The sequence below is a fragment of the Coregonus clupeaformis genome, chromosome 16 (assembly GCF_020615455.1).
Source record: "Coregonus clupeaformis isolate EN_2021a chromosome 16, ASM2061545v1, whole genome shotgun sequence".
Classification (NCBI taxonomy): domain Eukaryota; kingdom Metazoa; phylum Chordata; class Actinopteri; order Salmoniformes; family Salmonidae; genus Coregonus; species Coregonus clupeaformis.
In genome coordinates this window covers 22,405,424-22,423,159 of record NC_059207.1, presented here as the reverse complement: position 1 = coordinate 22,423,159, position 17,736 = coordinate 22,405,424, and the positions used below count along the sequence as shown (strand labels likewise).

Sequence of the window (17,736 nt, the reverse complement as noted above, 5' to 3'; positions counted from 1 at the left end):
GTAGGCATTGTTCAAGCCGATAAGAATGGGTCCGAACAGGGAACTACAGCTAAAAATACCAATGCATTACCGCACAGGCCTGGATACCCATTTTAGGGGTTTATAGCTGTAGAGTACAGTGCCTGCATGGCTCAATAAAAATCCTTTACAAACACTAAATATAGCCCTGAGTTTTTGGGCATTGGTTGTCTGTTTGCCACTTTAGGTGTGATATTGTTAACCGTGCATAAGCAATGCTTCTTGATAGTTTCACAAACAAACAAATAGACCTGAGGCTAAGCAAACACTACTGTGAATATTAGGTGATGTAACCAATAAGGCTGCCTAAACAAGATGCTAATTACAAGTCATCTCTTTCAGAATAGGACTATTTAAATCGATGCCAAGCAGCTTTAGTTCCTATAATTTAGGCTAACAATTCCACCCCTCTCATTTCCGACTTCTATGCCTAAACCAACTGTGACCCTAACTAACCATCTGTGACCCTAACTAACCATCTGTGACCCTAACTAACCATCTGTGACCCTAACTAACCATCTGTGACCCTAACTAACCATCTGTGACCCTAACTAACCGGACAGCTGCATCCGATTACTTGGATTCTGCTTGACCAAAGTGTGTCCAAATAATTAACACAGCATCAGTAGTAGAACATTAGAACAGCATCAGTAGTAGAACATTAGAACAGCATCAGTAGTAGAACATTAGAACAGCATCAGTAGTAGAACATTAGAGCAGCATCAGTAGTAGAACATTAGAACAGCATCAGTAGTAGAACATTAGAACAGCATCAGTAGTAGAACATTAGAACAGCATCAGTAGTAGAACATTAGAACAGCATCAGTAGTAGAACATTAGAACAGCATCAGTAGTAGAACATTAGAGCAGCATCAGTAGTAGAACATTAGAGCAGCATCAGTAGTAGAACATTAGAGCAGCATCAGTAGTAGAACATTAGAACAGCATCAGTAGTAGAACATTAGAGCAGCATCAGTAGTAGAACATTAGAGCAGCATCAGTAGTAGAACATTAGAGCAGCATCAGTAGTAGAACATTAGAACAGCATCAGTAGTAGAACATTAGAGCAGCATCAGTAGTAGAACATTAGAGCAGCATCAGTAGTAGAACATTAGAACAGCATCAGTAGTAGAACATTAGAGCAGCATCAGTAGTAGAACATTAGAACAGCATCAGTAGTAGAACATTAGAGCAGCATCAGTAGTAGAACATTAGAACAGCATCAGTAGTAGAACATTAGAACAGCATCAGTAGTAGAACATTAGAGCAGCATCAGTAGTAGAACATTAGAGCAGCATCAGTAGTAGAACATTAGAGCAGCATCAGTAGTAGAACATTAGAACAGCATCAGTAGTAGAACATTAGAACAGCATCAGTAGTAGAACATTAGAGCAGCATCAGTAGTAGAACATTTAGAACAGCATCAGTAGTAGAACATTAGAGCAGCATCAGTAGTAGAACATTAGAGCAGCATCAGTAGTAGAACATTTAGAACAGCATCAGTAGTAGAACATTAGAACAGCATCAGTAGTAGAACATTTAGAACAGCATCAGTAGTAGAACATTAGAGCAGCATCAGTAGTAGAACATTTAGAACAGCATCAGTAGTAGAACATTAGAACAGCATCAGTAGTAGAACATTAGAGCAGCATCAGTAGTAGAACATTAGAACAGCATCAGTAGTAGAACATTAGAGCAGCATCAGTAGTAGAACATTAGAACAGCATCAGTAGTAGAACATTAGAACAGCATCAGTAGTAGAACATTAGAACAGCATCAGTAGTAGAACATTTAGAACAGCATCAGTAGTAGAACATTAGAACAGCATCAGTAGTAGAACATTTAGAACAGCATCAGTAGTAGAACATTAGAACAGCATCAGTAGTAGAACATTAGAGCAGCATCAGTAGTAGAACATTAGAACAGCATCAGTAGTAGAACATTAGAGCAGCATCAGTAGTAGAACATTAGAACAGCATCAGTAGTAGAACATTAGAGCAGCATCAGTAGTAGAACATTTAGAACAGCATCAGTAGTAGAACATTAGAACAGCATCAGTAGTAGAACATTAGAACAGCATCAGTAGTAGAACATTAGAACAGCATCAGTAGTAGAACATTTAGAACAGCATCAGTAGTAGAACATTAGAGCAGCATCAGTAGTAGAACATTAGAACAGCATCAGTAGTAGAACATTAGAACAGCATCAGTAGTAGAACATTAGAGCAGCATCAGTAGTAGAACATTAGAGCAGCATCAGTAGTAGAACATTAGAGCAGCATCAGTAGTAGAACATTAGAACAGCATCAGTAGTAGAACATTTAGAACAGCATCAGTAGTAGAACATTAGAGCAGCATCAGTAGTAGAACATTTAGAACAGCATCAGTAGTAGAACATTAGAGCAGCATCAGTAGTAGAACATTTAGAACAGCATCAGTAGTAGAACATTAGAACAGCATCAGTAGTAGAACATTTAGAACAGCATCAGTAGTAGAACATTAGAGCAGCATCAGTAGTAGAACATTAGAGCAGCATCAGTAGTAGAACATTAGAGCAGCATCAGTAGTAGAACATTAGAGCAGCATCAGTAGTAGAACATTAGAACAGCATCAGTAGTAGAACATTTAGAACAGCATCAGTAGTAGAACATTAGAGCAGCATCAGTAGTAGAACATTTAGAACAGCATCAGTAGTAGAACATTTAGAACAGCATCAGTAGTAGAACATTAGAGCAGCATCAGTAGTAGAACATTAGAGCAGCATCAGTAGTAGAACATTAGAACAGCATCAGTAGTAGAACATTAGAGCAGCATCAGTAGTAGAACATTAGAACAGCATCAGTAGTAGAACATTTAGAACAGCATCAGTAGTAGAACATTAGAGCAGCATCAGTAGTAGAACATTAGAACAGCATCAGTAGTAGAACATTAGAACAGCATCAGTAGTAGAACATTAGAACAGCATCAGTAGTAGAACATTAGAACAGCATCAGTAGTAGAACATTAGAACAGCATCAGTAGTAGAACATTAGAACAGCATCAGTAGTAGAACATTAGAACAGCATCAGTAGTAGAACATTAGAACAGCATCAGTAGTAGAACATTAGAGCAGCATCAGTAGTAGAACATTAGAACAGCATCAGTAGTAGAACATTTAGAACAGCATCAGTAGTAGAACATTAGAACAGCATCAGTAGTAGAACATTAGAACAGCATCAGTAGTAGAACATTAGAGCAGCATCAGTAGTAGAACATTAGAACAGCATCAGTAGTAGAACATTAGAACAGCATCAGTAGTAGAACATTAGAACAGCATCAGTAGTAGAACATTAGAGCAGCATCAGTAGTAGAACATTAGAACAGCATCAGTAGTAGAACATTAGAACAGCATCAGTAGTAGAACATTAGAGCAGCATCAGTAGTAGAACATTAGAGCAGCATCAGTAGTAGAACATTAGAGCAGCATCAGTAGTAGAACATTAGAGCAGCATCAGTAGTAGAACATTAGAACAGCATCAGTAGTAGAACATTAGAACAGCATCAGTAGTAGAACATTAGAACAGCATCAGTAGTAGAACATTAGAGCAGCATCAGTAGTAGAACATTAGAGCAGCATCAGTAGTAGAACATTAGAACAGCATCAGTAGTAGAACATTAGAGCAGCATCAGTAGTAGAACATTAGAGCAGCATCAGTAGTAGAACATTAGAGCAGCATCAGTAGTAGAACATTAGAACAGCATCAGTAGTAGAACATTAGAGCAGCATCAGTAGTAGAACATTAGAACAGCATCAGTAGTAGAACATTAGAACAGCATCAGTAGTAGAACATTAGAACAGCATCAGTAGTAGAACATTAGAGCAGCATCAGTAGTAGAACATTAGAGCAGCATCAGTAGTAGAACATTAGAACAGCATCAGTAGTAGAACATTAGAACAGCATCAGTAGTAGAACATTAGAACAGCATCAGTAGTAGAACATTTAGAACAGCATCAGTAGTAGAACATTAGAACAGCATCAGTAGTAGAACATTAGAGCAGCATCAGTAGTAGAACATTAGAACAGCATCAGTAGTAGAACATTAGAGCAGCATCAGTAGTAGAACATTAGAACAGCATCAGTAGTAGAACATTAGAGCAGCATCAGTAGTAGAACATTAGAACAGCATCAGTAGTAGAACATTAGAACAGCATCAGTAGTAGAACATTAGAACAGCATCAGTAGTAGAACATTAGAACAGCATCAGTAGTAGAACATTAGAGCAGCATCAGTAGTAGAACATTAGAACAGCATCAGTAGTAGAACATTAGAACAGCATCAGTAGTAGAACATTAGAACAGCATCAGTAGTAGAACATTAGAACAGCATCAGTAGTAGAACATTAGAGCAGCATCAGTAGTAGAACATTAGAACAGCATCAGTAGTAGAACATTAGAGCAGCATCAGTAGTAGAACATTAGAACAGCATCAGTAGTAGAACATTAGAACAGCATCAGTAGTAGAACATTAGAACAGCATCAGTAGTAGAACATTAGAACAGCATCAGTAGTAGAACATTAGAGCAGCATCAGTAGTAGAACATTAGAGCAGCATCAGTAGTAGAACATTAGAACAGCATCAGTAGTAGAACATTTAGAACAGCATCAGTAGTAGAACATTTAGAACAGCATCAGTAGTAGAACATTAGAACAGCATCAGTAGTAGAACATTAGAACAGCATCAGTAGTAGAACATTAGAACAGCATCAGTAGTAGAACATTAGAACAGCATCAGTAGTAGAACATTAGAACAGCATCAGTAGTAGAACATTTAGAACAGCATCAGTAGTAGAACATTAGAACAGCATCAGTAGTAGAACATTAGAACAGCATCAGTAGTAGAACATTAGAACAGCATCAGTAGTAGAACATTAGAACAGCATCAGTAGTAGAACATTAGAGCAGCATCAGTAGTAGAACATTAGAACAGCATCAGTAGTAGAACATTAGAACAGCATCAGTACTACTGATCACCTAATATTCACAGTAGTGTTTGCTTAGCCTCAGGTCTATTTGTTTGTTTGTGAAACTATCAAGAAGCATTGCTTATGCACGGTTAACAATATCACACCTAAAGTGGCGAACAGACAACCAATGCCCAAAAACTCAGGGCTATATTTAGTGTTTGTAAAGGATTTTTATTGAGCCATGCAGGCACTGTACTCTACAGCTATAAACCCCTAAAATGGTTATCCAGGCCTGTGCGGTAATGCATTGGTATTTTTAGCTGTAGTTCCCTGTTCGGACCCATTCTTATCGGCTTGAACAATGCCTACAGAGTAGACTCGGGCCCAGGCAGAGTTCTCTGGCCGATGGGAACAGGTCGTTCATGTCAGGAATCTGGAGACTATTTTTTTGGTCGAGCCCTCAGTCATCAAGACAGTTTTAGATCTACAATGATCTAATCTGTTATGAGAGGTTTAATGGAAGTTTCTTATATGGCAATGAAGCCTAATTCAGGCCTAGTGCTATGTCTGTGTAATATTATGTTACGTCAATGTAATGTTTACTTCGGAACCCAGCCTCATTTTATGAAAGCTGAGCCTCCTTGTTGTCATGGACTGTGCACATACACTGAGTGTACAAAACATTTCCATGACTGGCCAGGTAAATCCAGGTGAATCCAGGTGAAAGCTATCATCCCTTATTGATGTCACCTTTTAAATCCACTTCAATCAGTGTAGATGAAGGGGAGGAGACAGGTTAAGGAAGGATTTTTAAGCCTTGAGACAATTGAGACATGGATTGTGTATGTTGTGCCATTCAGAGGGTGAATGGGCAAGACAAAAGATTTAAGTGCCTTTGAACGGGGTATGGTAGTAGGTGCCAGGCGCACTGGTTTGTGTCAAGAACTGCAACGCTGCTGGGTTTTTCACGCTCAACAGTTTCCTGTGTGTATCAAGAACGGTCCACCACCCAAAGGACATCAAGCCAATTTGACACAACTGTGGGAAGCATTGGAGTCAACCTGGGCCAGCATCCCTGTGGAACGTTTTTGACACCTTGTAGAGTCCATGCCTCTACGAATTGAGGCTGTTCTGAGGGCGTAAATGGGGGCAACTCAATATTAGGAAGGTTTTGTACACTCACTGTATGTGAACTTGCTTTCAACTGACTTACCTGGTGGTCACATAATGGTTATGATAATGTTGACGTATCAAGTTGTTGTTGCCAGAAGTGCTGTCCTTCCATTGACTCCAGTAAAACATCACTGACCCTCTCCTCTCTCTCCATGAACACTGATCCTCTCTCTATGAATACTGACCCTCTCCCCTCTCTATGAATACTGACCCTCTCCCCTCTCAATGAATACTGACCCTCTCCCCTCTCTATGAATACTGACCCTCTCCCCTCTCTATGAATACTGACCCTCTCCCCTCTCTATGAATACTGACCCTCTCCCCTCTCTATGAATACTGAACCTCTCCTCTCTCTATGAATACTGATCCTCTCCCCTCTCTATGAATACTGACCCTCTCCTCTCTCTATGAATACTGACCCTCTCCTCTCTCTATGAATACTGACCCTCTCCCCTCTCTATGAATACTGACCCTCTCCCTCTCTCTATGAATACTGACCCTCTCCTCTCTCTATGAATACTGACCCTCTCCTCTCTCTATGAATACTGACCCTCTCCTCTCTCTATGAATACTGACCCTCTCCTCTCTCTATGAATACTGACCCTCTCCCCTCTCTATGAATACTGACCCTCTCCCCTCTCTATGAATACTGACCCTCTCCCCTCTCTATGAATACTGACCCTCTCCTCTCTCTATGAATACTGACCCTCTCCCCTCTCTATGAATACTGACCCTCTCCTCTCTCTATGAATACTGACCCTCTCCCCTCTCTATGAATACTGACCCTCTCCTCTCTCTATGAATACTGACCCTCTCCTCTCTCTATGAATACTGACCCTCTCCTCTCTCTATGAATACTGACCCTCTCCCCTCTCTATGAATACTGACCCTCTCCTCTCTCTATGAATACTGACCCTCTCCCCTCTCTATGAATACTGACCCTCTCCCCTCTCTATGAATACTGACCCTCTCCCCTCTCTATGAATACTGACCCTCTCCTCTCTCTCTGAATACTGACCCTCTCCTCTCTCTATGAATACTGACCCTCTCCTCTCTCTCTGAATACTGACCCTCTCCTCTCTCTATGAATACTGACCCGCTCCCCTCTCTATGAATACTGACCCTCTCCTCTCTCTATGAATACTGACCCTCTCCTCTCTCTATGAACACTGACCCTCTCCCCTCTCTATGAATACTGACCCTCTCCCCTCTCTATGAACACTGACCCTCTCCTCTCTCTATGAACACTGACCCTCTCCCCTCTCTATGAATACTGACCCTCTCCCCTCTCTATGAACACTGACCCTCTCCTCTCTCTATGAATACTGACCCTCTCCCCTCTCTATGAATACTGACCCTCTCCTCTCTCTATGAATACTGACCCTCTCCTCTCTCTATGAATACTGACCCTCTCCCCTCTCTATGAATACTGACCCTCTCCTCTCTCTATGAATACTGACCCTCTCCCCTCTCTATGAATACTGACCCTCTCCCCTCTCTATGAACACTGACCCTCTCCCCTCTCTATGAATACTGACCCTCTCCCCTCTCTATGAATACTGACCCTCTCCTCTCTCTCCTCATTCTCCAGGAGCACTTACCAAGGTGAAGGAGTCCCAGAAGCACGTTGAGGAAGGCAAGATGGACGCTGCCCAGGCGGAAGGCGTCAACGAACGCTGCAACATCATCTCCTTTGCCACGCTGGCAGAGATCCAGCACTTCCACCAGATCAGGGTGAGGGACTTCAAGGCCCAGATGCAGCAGTATCTAACAGAGCAGATTGGCTTCTTCCAGAAGGTCACCGGCAAGCTGGAAGAGGCCCTGCAGAAGTACGACAACGCTTAGAGTAGGGGGGGGACGGAGGGACACCCCTGATTGGCCTAGATCTGATCGGCCACTTTCTGATTGGTCCAGATCTGACCCTTGACCTCGCTCAGTCAGCCAATCACCGAAGCCCCAGCTGGACATTACAGTCAACCGCCAGACAGCAAGACAATCCACTGTGAGAAAGAGACAGACAAACCTGGATAGTCTCCTGAAGCCAGGATGTTGATTCCATGAATGGTGGCTACTGTTGAAGGGGCTTGAGTTGACATTTTAGTTTGGTTTTAATGGGGGGTGTGGTATAGTAGATCAGAGCCTCAGAAATGAGACTTTCCTACCAGGAAAGCTAAAAGGTTACAAAGCAAAAGGTCATAAAGCCTTTGGCTTCTACATGTATTGATTGATAACCACAGACTGTGGGTTGGCTGGTAGGGATAGGAGTCCAGTGAGTGGGAGGATGTGCTATAATCAGAATCTGAGGGAAAACGATGTATGACGTGTAGGCTAAGTTGTATCTCCACTGCTGCTTACTATACCAACTTAAACATTTAGAAGGTAGAGTGTTCTTAGCCTTAGAAATCATACCGTGTAGCCTAAATCCAGTGGGTTTTAACGTAAAGTGACTAGTTAATTTTAAGGTGTCATACAGTGACTTAATGTAAAAGTTACATAAAGTAACAACATAAAAGTTACAAAGTATAGCAGCACTGTTTAGTGGCTTTAACAGTTCAATCACTTCTGGTAACACTTGAGCCCCTCGTAGACTGTGTCCCAAATGGCTCCTTATTTAATGCACTACTTTTCACCACAGCCTTAAACCCTGTTCAAAAGAAGTGCACTAAGTTGGGGATAGGGTGCCATTTGGGACAAAGCCGTAGCAGACAGACTCCTAGTAGAGCAGCCAACCGTCACCACTGTCTTGACTCTAGCAGACAGACTCCTAGTAGAACAGCCAACCGTCACCACTGTCTTGACTCTAGCAGACAGACTCCTAGTAGAGCAGCCAACCGTCACCACTGTCTTGACTCTAGCAGACAGACTCCTAGTAGAGCAGCCAACCGTCACCACTGTCTTGACTCTAGCAGACAGACTCCTAGTAGAGCAGCCAACCGTCACCACTGTCTTGACTCTAGCAGACAGACTCCTAGTAGAGCAGCCAACCGTCACCACTGTCTTGACTCTAGCAGACAGACTCCTAGTAGAGCAGCCAACCGTCACCACTGTCTTGACTCTAGCAGACAGACTCCTAGTAGAGCAGCCAACCGTCACCACTGTCTTGACTCTAGCAGACAGACTCCTAGTAGAGCAGCCAACCGTCACCACTGTCTTGACTCTAGCAGACAGACTCCTAGTAGAGCAGCCAACCGTCACCACTGTCTTGACTCTAGCAGACAGACTCCTAGTAGAGCAGCCAACCGTCACCACTGTCTTGACTCTAGCAGACAGACTCCTAGTAGAGCAGCCAACCGTCACCACTGTCTTGACTCTAGCAGACAGACTCCTAGTAGAGCAGCCAACCGTCACCACTGTCTTGACTCTAGCAGACAGACTCCTAGTAGAGCAGCCAACCGTCACCACTGTCTTGACTCTAGCAGACAGACTCCTAGTAGAGCAGCCAACCATCACCACTGTCTTGACTCTAGCAGACAGACTCCTAGTAGAGCAGCCAACCATCACCACTGTCTTGACTCTAGCAGACAGACTCCTAGTAGAACAGCCAACCGTCACCACTGTCTTGACTCTAGCAGACAGACTCCTAGTAGAGCAGCCAACCGTCACCACTGTCTTGACTCTAGCAGACAGACTCCTAGTAGAGCAGCCAACTGTCACCACTGTCTTGACTCTAGCAGACAGACTCCTAGTAGAGCAGCCAACCGTCACCACTGTCTTGACTCTAGCAGACAGACTCCTCGTAGAGCAGCCAACCGTCACCACTGTCTTGACTCTAGCAGACAGACTCCTCGTAGAGCAGCCAACCGTCACCAATGTCTTGACTCTAGCAGACAGACTCCTAGTAGAGCAGCCAACCGTCACCACTCTCTTGACTCTAGCAGACAGACTCCTAGTAGAACAGCCAACCGTCACCACTGTCTTGACTCTAGCAGACAGACTCCTAGTAGAACAGCCAACCGTCACCACTGTCTTGACTCTAGCAGACAGACTCCTAGTAGAGCAGCCAACCGTCACCACTGTCTTGACTCTAGCAGACAGACTCCTAGTAGAGCAGCCAACCGTCACCACTGTCTTGACTCTAGCAGACAGACTCCTAGTAGAACAGCCAACCATCACCACTGTCTTGACTCTAGCAGACAGACTCCTAGTAGAGCAGCCAACCGTCACCACTGTCTTGACTCTAGCAGACAGACTCCTAGTAGAGCAGCCAACCGTCACCACTGTCTTGACTCTAGCAGACAGACTCCTAGTAGAACAGCCAACCGTCACCACTGTTTTGACTTGTGCCTCTTTTTATTATGTCTCTGAATGTCAATTTTTTGGTAACTTCTATAAAGGTTTATATAATTATTTAAAAGTATTCTCATATTTTGTTTTTATGATGCTCTTTTTTTGCAAGTGTTATAAAAAGATTATCTGGAATCACAAAATGCTTTCGGACGAGGACTAGTATTCATATACAGAAGCCTGGTTTGTGGCTCAATATAGAGCACATGACTGGGCCATTCTGACTGGGACAAGGCTGACTGGGTCAAGGCTGACTGGGTCAAGGCTGACTGGGTCAAGGCTGACTGGGTCAAGGCTGACTGGGTCAAGGCTGACTGGGTCAAGGCTGACTGGGTCAAGGCTGACTGGGTCAAGGCTGACTGGGTCAAGGCTGACTGGGTCAAGGCTGACTGGGTCAAGGCTGACTGGGTCAAGGCTGACTTCCAGAGCACAGGGAGTTGCGGGGGTGTGTCCTACGCCACTGGTTATAACTATAAGTGAATTATAACTAGGGCTGTGGAGGTCATGAAATTTTGTCAGCCGGTGATTGTCAAAATAAAAGCCGGTCTCACAGTAATTGACCATTAATTAGCATAAACACATTTAGCATCTCCTGGCTTCCACACATAGCCTACAAGCCACTGATGCAGACCTTTAGAACATCTACAATATAAAAAGTGTGATCCATTTAATATGGCCTACACCATCACAATAAATCCATTATTTATTTTAGACAGATCTAAAGAAACATAATATGAAGAAAATGTAGTTCAAATGTAGTTCTATTTCAGACCAACAGAATAGCGTACTCTGAGTTGTCCCTATGTTAGGCCCTGATCTGGCTATGCCATATGGCTTTGGGCTACACTAGTTCATTTAGCAGATCAGATTTGCTTAGAATTCCTTGGCATTGAACAAAGCTGAATAAAATAGAAAGGATATTTTCTCCAAACGATATCCGAGGGAGTGCGCACATGCGGCTATTCTGTGTTGAGCCGTTAACAAAGAAATAGGTCCTCCTATATGCTTAATTTAGTTATTTATGCAACTTTAGTTGTGATACAAACGTTGGGCTATATGTTTTTATTTTTAATACATTCTAAGGCTGCATGATGCGACTCTAATGATGATTTGAATAAAGTCTCATGAAAGGCATGAGCTCTGCTCTTGCTCGGAAGCACCTCTCACTCACATGGCTCTCGCCGATATCGCAATTGTTATTAGCCAATGCCCGTCACGTGACCGGATCCTTCTCACCGCTGCCAATCGCCTTGCTCCGAAGGAGGCTACAAATGAAGCCCGACACATCGAATTCCAAGGCGCATATTGAAGATGTTAAAAACTGTCCACATTTACTTTTCGTTAGTCAACAAGATGAGGAGGCCTAACGAACTGCAAAAGCACTAGCCTATATCAATCTACTATCTATCCCCCATAATACAAAAGTTGACCTATTCTATTGGTCAACTTGTCCTTCTGTGCGATAAATAAATATTCCAAACATAGTCTGGGACAGTTGTGGGATGCGATAGATCCTAAATTCATACAACCACTCGCATCAAAAAAACGTTTAAAAGCGATGAGGCTGACGCAACCGACCAGAACGTTTAGCTTAAAATGTTGATCAACTATAGGCTATTTCTTCACATTATACGCGCAGCAATGCGCACACGGCAGTAGGCTATAAGCGCAGCAATGCGCACACGGCAGTAGGCTATAAGCGCAGCAATGCGCACACGGCAGTAGGCTATAAGCGCAGCAATGCGCACACGGTAGTAGGCTATAAGCGCAGCAATGCGCACACGGCAGTAGGCTATAAGCGCAGCAATGCGCACACGGCAGTAGGCTATAAGCGCAGCAATGCGCACACGGCAGTAGGCTATAAGCGCAGCAATGCGCACACGGCAGTAGGCTATAAGCGCAGCAATGCGCACACGGCAGTAGGCTATAAGCGCAGCAATGCGCACACGGCAGTAGGCTATAAGCGCAAATGTTCCTAAATGCAATCAGTTAGCGGAAAACACCGTTCTCAAAAGTGACCGCAATTATCTTCCCCAAACTTGAAACTCACACGCCACCTATGTATGCCAGTTAGGCTCTACACCGGTTGTAAAGCGGATTAATGTGCTTAATTTTCAGAAGTTATTTGGCCACTTTAGTTTTAGTTGTGATAGAAACCTTATCAACATATAGGCCTATGGGCTAGACTATGATTTGGAAAAGTCACAAAAAAAAGGCACGCGCTGTTTCTTGCCTTACGGCACACGTTGGGCATCATTCACAAGTGGAAGGCTAATATTGTCACCCATCAGACTATTTTTTATTTAATCTTGTCTTTACATATTCTAAATAATATGTGTGAAATTAGTTTTGATTTAGAATGGACCATTATCGTGCACCTGTCTCAGAACAGGTGCAAGGAGAAAAATTGCATGTCATCTATGCACTTAAATAGCGAATGTAGATATATAATAATATGCCATTTAGCAGACGCTTTTATCCAAAGCGACTTACAGTCATGCGTGCATAAATTTTTTTGTGTACGGGTGGTCCCGGGGATCGAACCCACTACCTTGGCGTTACAATCGCTGTGCTCTACCAGCTGAGCTACAGATGCTTTTCCCATGGTTTATTTTCATGCCAGCCAGGTAGCTTATACTCCTGTTGTAAAGCGAATAAATGTGGTTTATATTAGGAAAGTTGAGAAATAAATATAGTAGGCCCAGCGTATAGAAAGCTGATGGGATCCTATTTTTAAGAGAGGCCATGAAATACCTGTTTTTAACACGGAATTGCAATAGAGTGCTGAGTACCAGGCAGTCAGCAAGTTGGGTAGGCTACTAATGACCATCAGCAGCATCAGAGCTTGGAGAAGCCTAATTACCATGACTAAACGGTCACGTGACCTTATTACCGATGTCACAGGAAGGCCAAAAAGATCATCAAGGACGTCAACCACCCAAGCCACTGCCTGTTCACCCCGCTATCATCCAGAAGGCGAGGTCAATACAGGTGCATCAAAGCTGGGACCGAGAGAATGAAAAACAGCTTCTATCTCAAGGCCATCATACTGTTAAATAGCCATCACTAGCACATTAGAGGCTGCTGCCTATATACATAGATTAGAAATCACTGGCCACTTTAAGAAATGGAACACTAGTCACTTTAATAATGTTTACATATCTTGCACTACTCATCTCATATGTATATACTGTATTCTATTCTATAATATTCTACTGTATCTTAGTCCATGCCGCTCTGACATTGCTCGTCCATATATTTATTTATATATTCTTAATTCCATTGCTTTACTTAGATTTGTGTGTATTGGGTATATGTTGTGAAATTTTTAGATATTACTTGTTAGATATACTGCACTGTCGGAGCTAGAAACACAAGCATTTCACTACACCCGCAATAACATCCGCTAAACACGTGTATGGGACCAATAACATTTTAATTGATTTGATTGATCAAAACAGGTATTGCGCTTTTAAAACTCACCTCACTGTGATTGATCAAGTTTGAAGAAAGAAGTTCAACAACAGGTTGGAACTGAGTGGAAAACATGGTCCTTGTGGATGTTGTTACAAAGCATAACACAACTAAATGGACAGCACTTTCTAAGGCAGTGATTATTTCAAAACACCTATATGCAGATTAGAGCTTATGAATATGCATAGGCCTATATATGAGCCCAAGTTCGAAAAAATAAATAAAAAATGATTGTGCCGTTATACAATACACTGCATATTATGCACGGCAGAAAAACATAAAAATAAAAAATAAAACCATTTAAGATGTCTTTTGTACATAATTCGTCTAGCCTATACTCCAAAATTAAACAAATTCTAGTAATCGCCTGTCCGTGTGGACTGTTTTTATGCATATTGGATGGACTGGTTACGTCATGCTACGTTCCAAACGTTCTATCCGTGAGTCTCGGGAGAGAACATAGAGGCCTCGGCGACGCTGTTGGTTCATTGATTGTGCAGCGCCGGCTTACAGTTAGCATACAATTATAGTGCATTTGTATTGGATTTTGAATAGCCTAGTAATAGGGCATTTTTAAAAATATATTTTCATAATTAATAGGCTGACACATGACCTTTTAGCTGTACAGAATATCTCACCACCCTGCATTTCCATCTCCTCTCTCGCCTTCATTCCTTTCTCCAGCGCACAGAGAGAGGGCCTTTCAACAGTTTAATTAAATATGTTTCGTTGTGAAAACATGTTACTATCGATGTTCCCGAACAGATTTCACTTGGTTTCCCACATGGAGCACTGGGTAGCTGCAGGAACAGGGTTGGAGAGCCCATGGCGTGCAGAGTTTGTGCGGAATATCACCAATCGGGCAACGAGATGCTGCCTGCTCCTCTAACTGTGGTTGATGAGTGGAGTGAAATAACTAGAGTGGCCTACCCCGGCGGGAAAGCAGCCTCCATTCGCCACTGAATTCCTTGGTGTGTGTGTGACTGCATCTGATAACCGTAATCTGTGTGTACGTGTGCGTTGAACCAGGTTCCTCGTGTCTCTCAGACAGATGTTCTGGATCAGATGATACCTCCACAGTATGATTCCTCCTCCTCATCAGATGATACCTCCTAGTTATGTTAGTTCATACGGATGACAAGTCTTTATTCCCCTCCCCCTGGTCCTGCCCATTTGATAATGGGCCATTCTAAATCGGAAATAATTTTACATATTAGTAAAGATAATAATTAAATTGAGAATTTACCTGATGGGTGAAAATATGACCACTTGATGAAGAAACAGCCTGAGGCAAGGAACAGAGCGCAAGCTTTTTTTTTCCTTTCGCCTTTCTCAAATCATCAATAGCCTGTAGTCGCATCATGCAGCCCATAATATGTTTTGATTTCTAAGATATTACAAGGTTTGTATCATTCACAAGTAAAGTTGCAAAATAACTCTAAATCTAGCGTATAGGACCTGTTTCAAATGATCACTTTTACGCACAACATAGCCACTTCATATGCGCACTCGCTCCGGAATGGGAAAAAATATCCTTTCTATTTTATTCAGCTAAGTTAAATTATATTATTATTATTATTATTATTATTAAAATACAACGATATATACTGAACAAAATTAATTATAAACGCAACATGTCAAGTGTTGGTCTCATGTTTCATGAGCTGAAATTAAAGAGCCCAGAAATGTTCCATAAGCACAAAAACATTTCGCTCAAATTTTGTGCACAAATGTGTTTACATCCCTGTTAGTGAGCACTTCTAAATTGCCAAGATAATCCATCCACCTGACAGGTGTGGCATATCAAGAAGCTGATTAAACAGCATGATCATTTCACAGGTGCACCTTGTGCTGGGGACAATAAAAGGCCACTAACATGTGCAGTTTTGTCACACAACACAATGCCACAGATGCCTCAAGTTTTGAGGGAGCGTGCAATTGGCATGCTGACTGCAGAGCTGTTGCCAGAGAATGTAATGTTCATTTCTCTATCATAGGCCACCTCCAACGTCGTTTTAGAGAATTTGGCAGTACGTCCAGCCGGCCTCACAACCGCAGACCACGTGTAACCACGCCTGCCCAGGACCTCCACATCGGCTTCGTAACCGACTTCAGTGGTCAAATGCTCACCTTCGATGGCCACTGGCACGCTGGAGAAGTGTGCTTTTCATGGATGAATCCCAGTTTCAACTGTACCGGGCAGATGTTTTTGATGTTAGCAGTTAAGGGCAAGGCGTGCTGCTCTGTTTTGAGCCAGCTGCAGCTTTTATTTATTTATTTCACCTTTATTTAACCAGGTAAGCCAGTTGAGAACAAGTTCTCATTTACAACTGCGACCTGTCCAAGATAAAGCAAAGCAGTGCGATAAAAACAACAACACAGAGTTACATATGGGGTAAAACAAAACATTAAGTCAAAAATACAACAGAAAATATATATACAGTGTGTGCAAATGTAGCAAGTTATGGAGGTAAGGCAATAAATAGGCTTTCCTAGGTCTTTCTTTGCTGCACCTGACCATGACCATATCACCGGACAGGAATCATGACGGGACAAGATCAGAACCTGAACAACTAGTACAGTTGATCTTTGTGTCAAAAACGCAGAACATCTTTTTATAACAGACATACCCCTCCCCCATCTTCACAACAACTTTGTCAGTGTGACTTGACCATGATAATTGACCATCCAATGTTATACCTAGGAGTTAAGCTTCCTCAACTTTGCTCAATGTTCACACCCATTATACACAACTACAGTTGCGGTTTAGGTCTTGGACAATGTTTTGAACCAAATTCAATGCTTTTAGTTTTAGGTGTATTTAAGACCCGTTTATTATTAACCACCCCGTTCTGATACTGACTGTAACTCCTTAGTTAGAATTTCAGTGAGCTCACTGGCTTTGGCTGCTGACATGTACAGTGTGGAATCATCTGCGTACGTAGTCATTCTAGCTTCGTGTACGACTAGTGGCAAATCATTTGTAAAATGAGAGAAGAGTAACGGCATATCTGATGTCAGAGAAGCTTCCATTGAAGAACACTCTCTGTGTTCTATTGGATAAATAACTCCCCAACCATGTGACTCTCTGGGTTCTATTGGATAAATAACTCCCCAACCATGTGACTCTCTGGGTTCTATTGGATAAATAACTCCCCAACCATGTGACTCTGTGTTCTATTGGATAAATAACTCCCCAACCATGTGATGGCGGTTGATGTGAAGCTATAGGAAGTGAGTTTCTTCAATAACAATTTATGATCAATAACGTCAAAAGGCTGCACTGAAATCTAACAATACAGCTCCAACTATCATCTTATTATCCATTTTCTTTTAACCAATCATCATCTGAGTCAGTGCAGTACAAGTTGAGTGCCCTTATTTATGTGTCTGCTGAAAGTCAGTAGTTAACGTGTTCTCTGAAAAATAGCATTGTATTTGGTCAAACACAATCCTCTCCTTCAGTTCGCTAGGAGCAGGCAGCAAACTGATTGGGCGGCAGCTAGAGCCAGCACAGGGCGCTTCATCGGGAAATGCATCGCCCGACGTTGTCCCCACAGTGAAGGTTCGCTGCTTCCCCAATCAAACGCCCTCTGTTAACACTAAGGTACGCGCTAAGCTAAAGGACAGAGCTACCGCACACACACACAGGGCTATCGCAGCCAACCAGGGAGGCTACGCCTGAGGACACAGACGCGTACAAGAAGTCCCGCGATATCAAACAGCCAAAAGGATCATACAGAAACAAGGTGGAATCATATTACACCGGCTCCAGTGACAGGGGCTACAGCCCGTTAAGGATTACAAAAGGAAGACCATAATCGGCCCAACGATGTCGCTCTAC

At 42.6% G+C, this 17,736-nt stretch overlaps 1 protein-coding gene across 1 annotated transcript in view; it reads left to right on the top strand.

Annotated features, from left to right (window-relative positions):
- Nucleotides 1-8,467, top strand: part of LOC121584486 (sorting nexin-18) — a 43,927-nt gene extending 35,460 nt beyond the window's left edge. The window contains exon 3 of the mRNA XM_045225640.1: nucleotides 7,726-8,467. Coding sequence (XP_045081575.1) covers nucleotides 7,726-7,979 — 254 coding nt within the window. The 3' untranslated portion in view covers nucleotides 7,980-8,467. The remainder of the gene's footprint in view (nucleotides 1-7,725) is intronic.
- The last annotated feature ends 9,269 nt before the right edge of the window (nucleotides 8,468-17,736 follow it).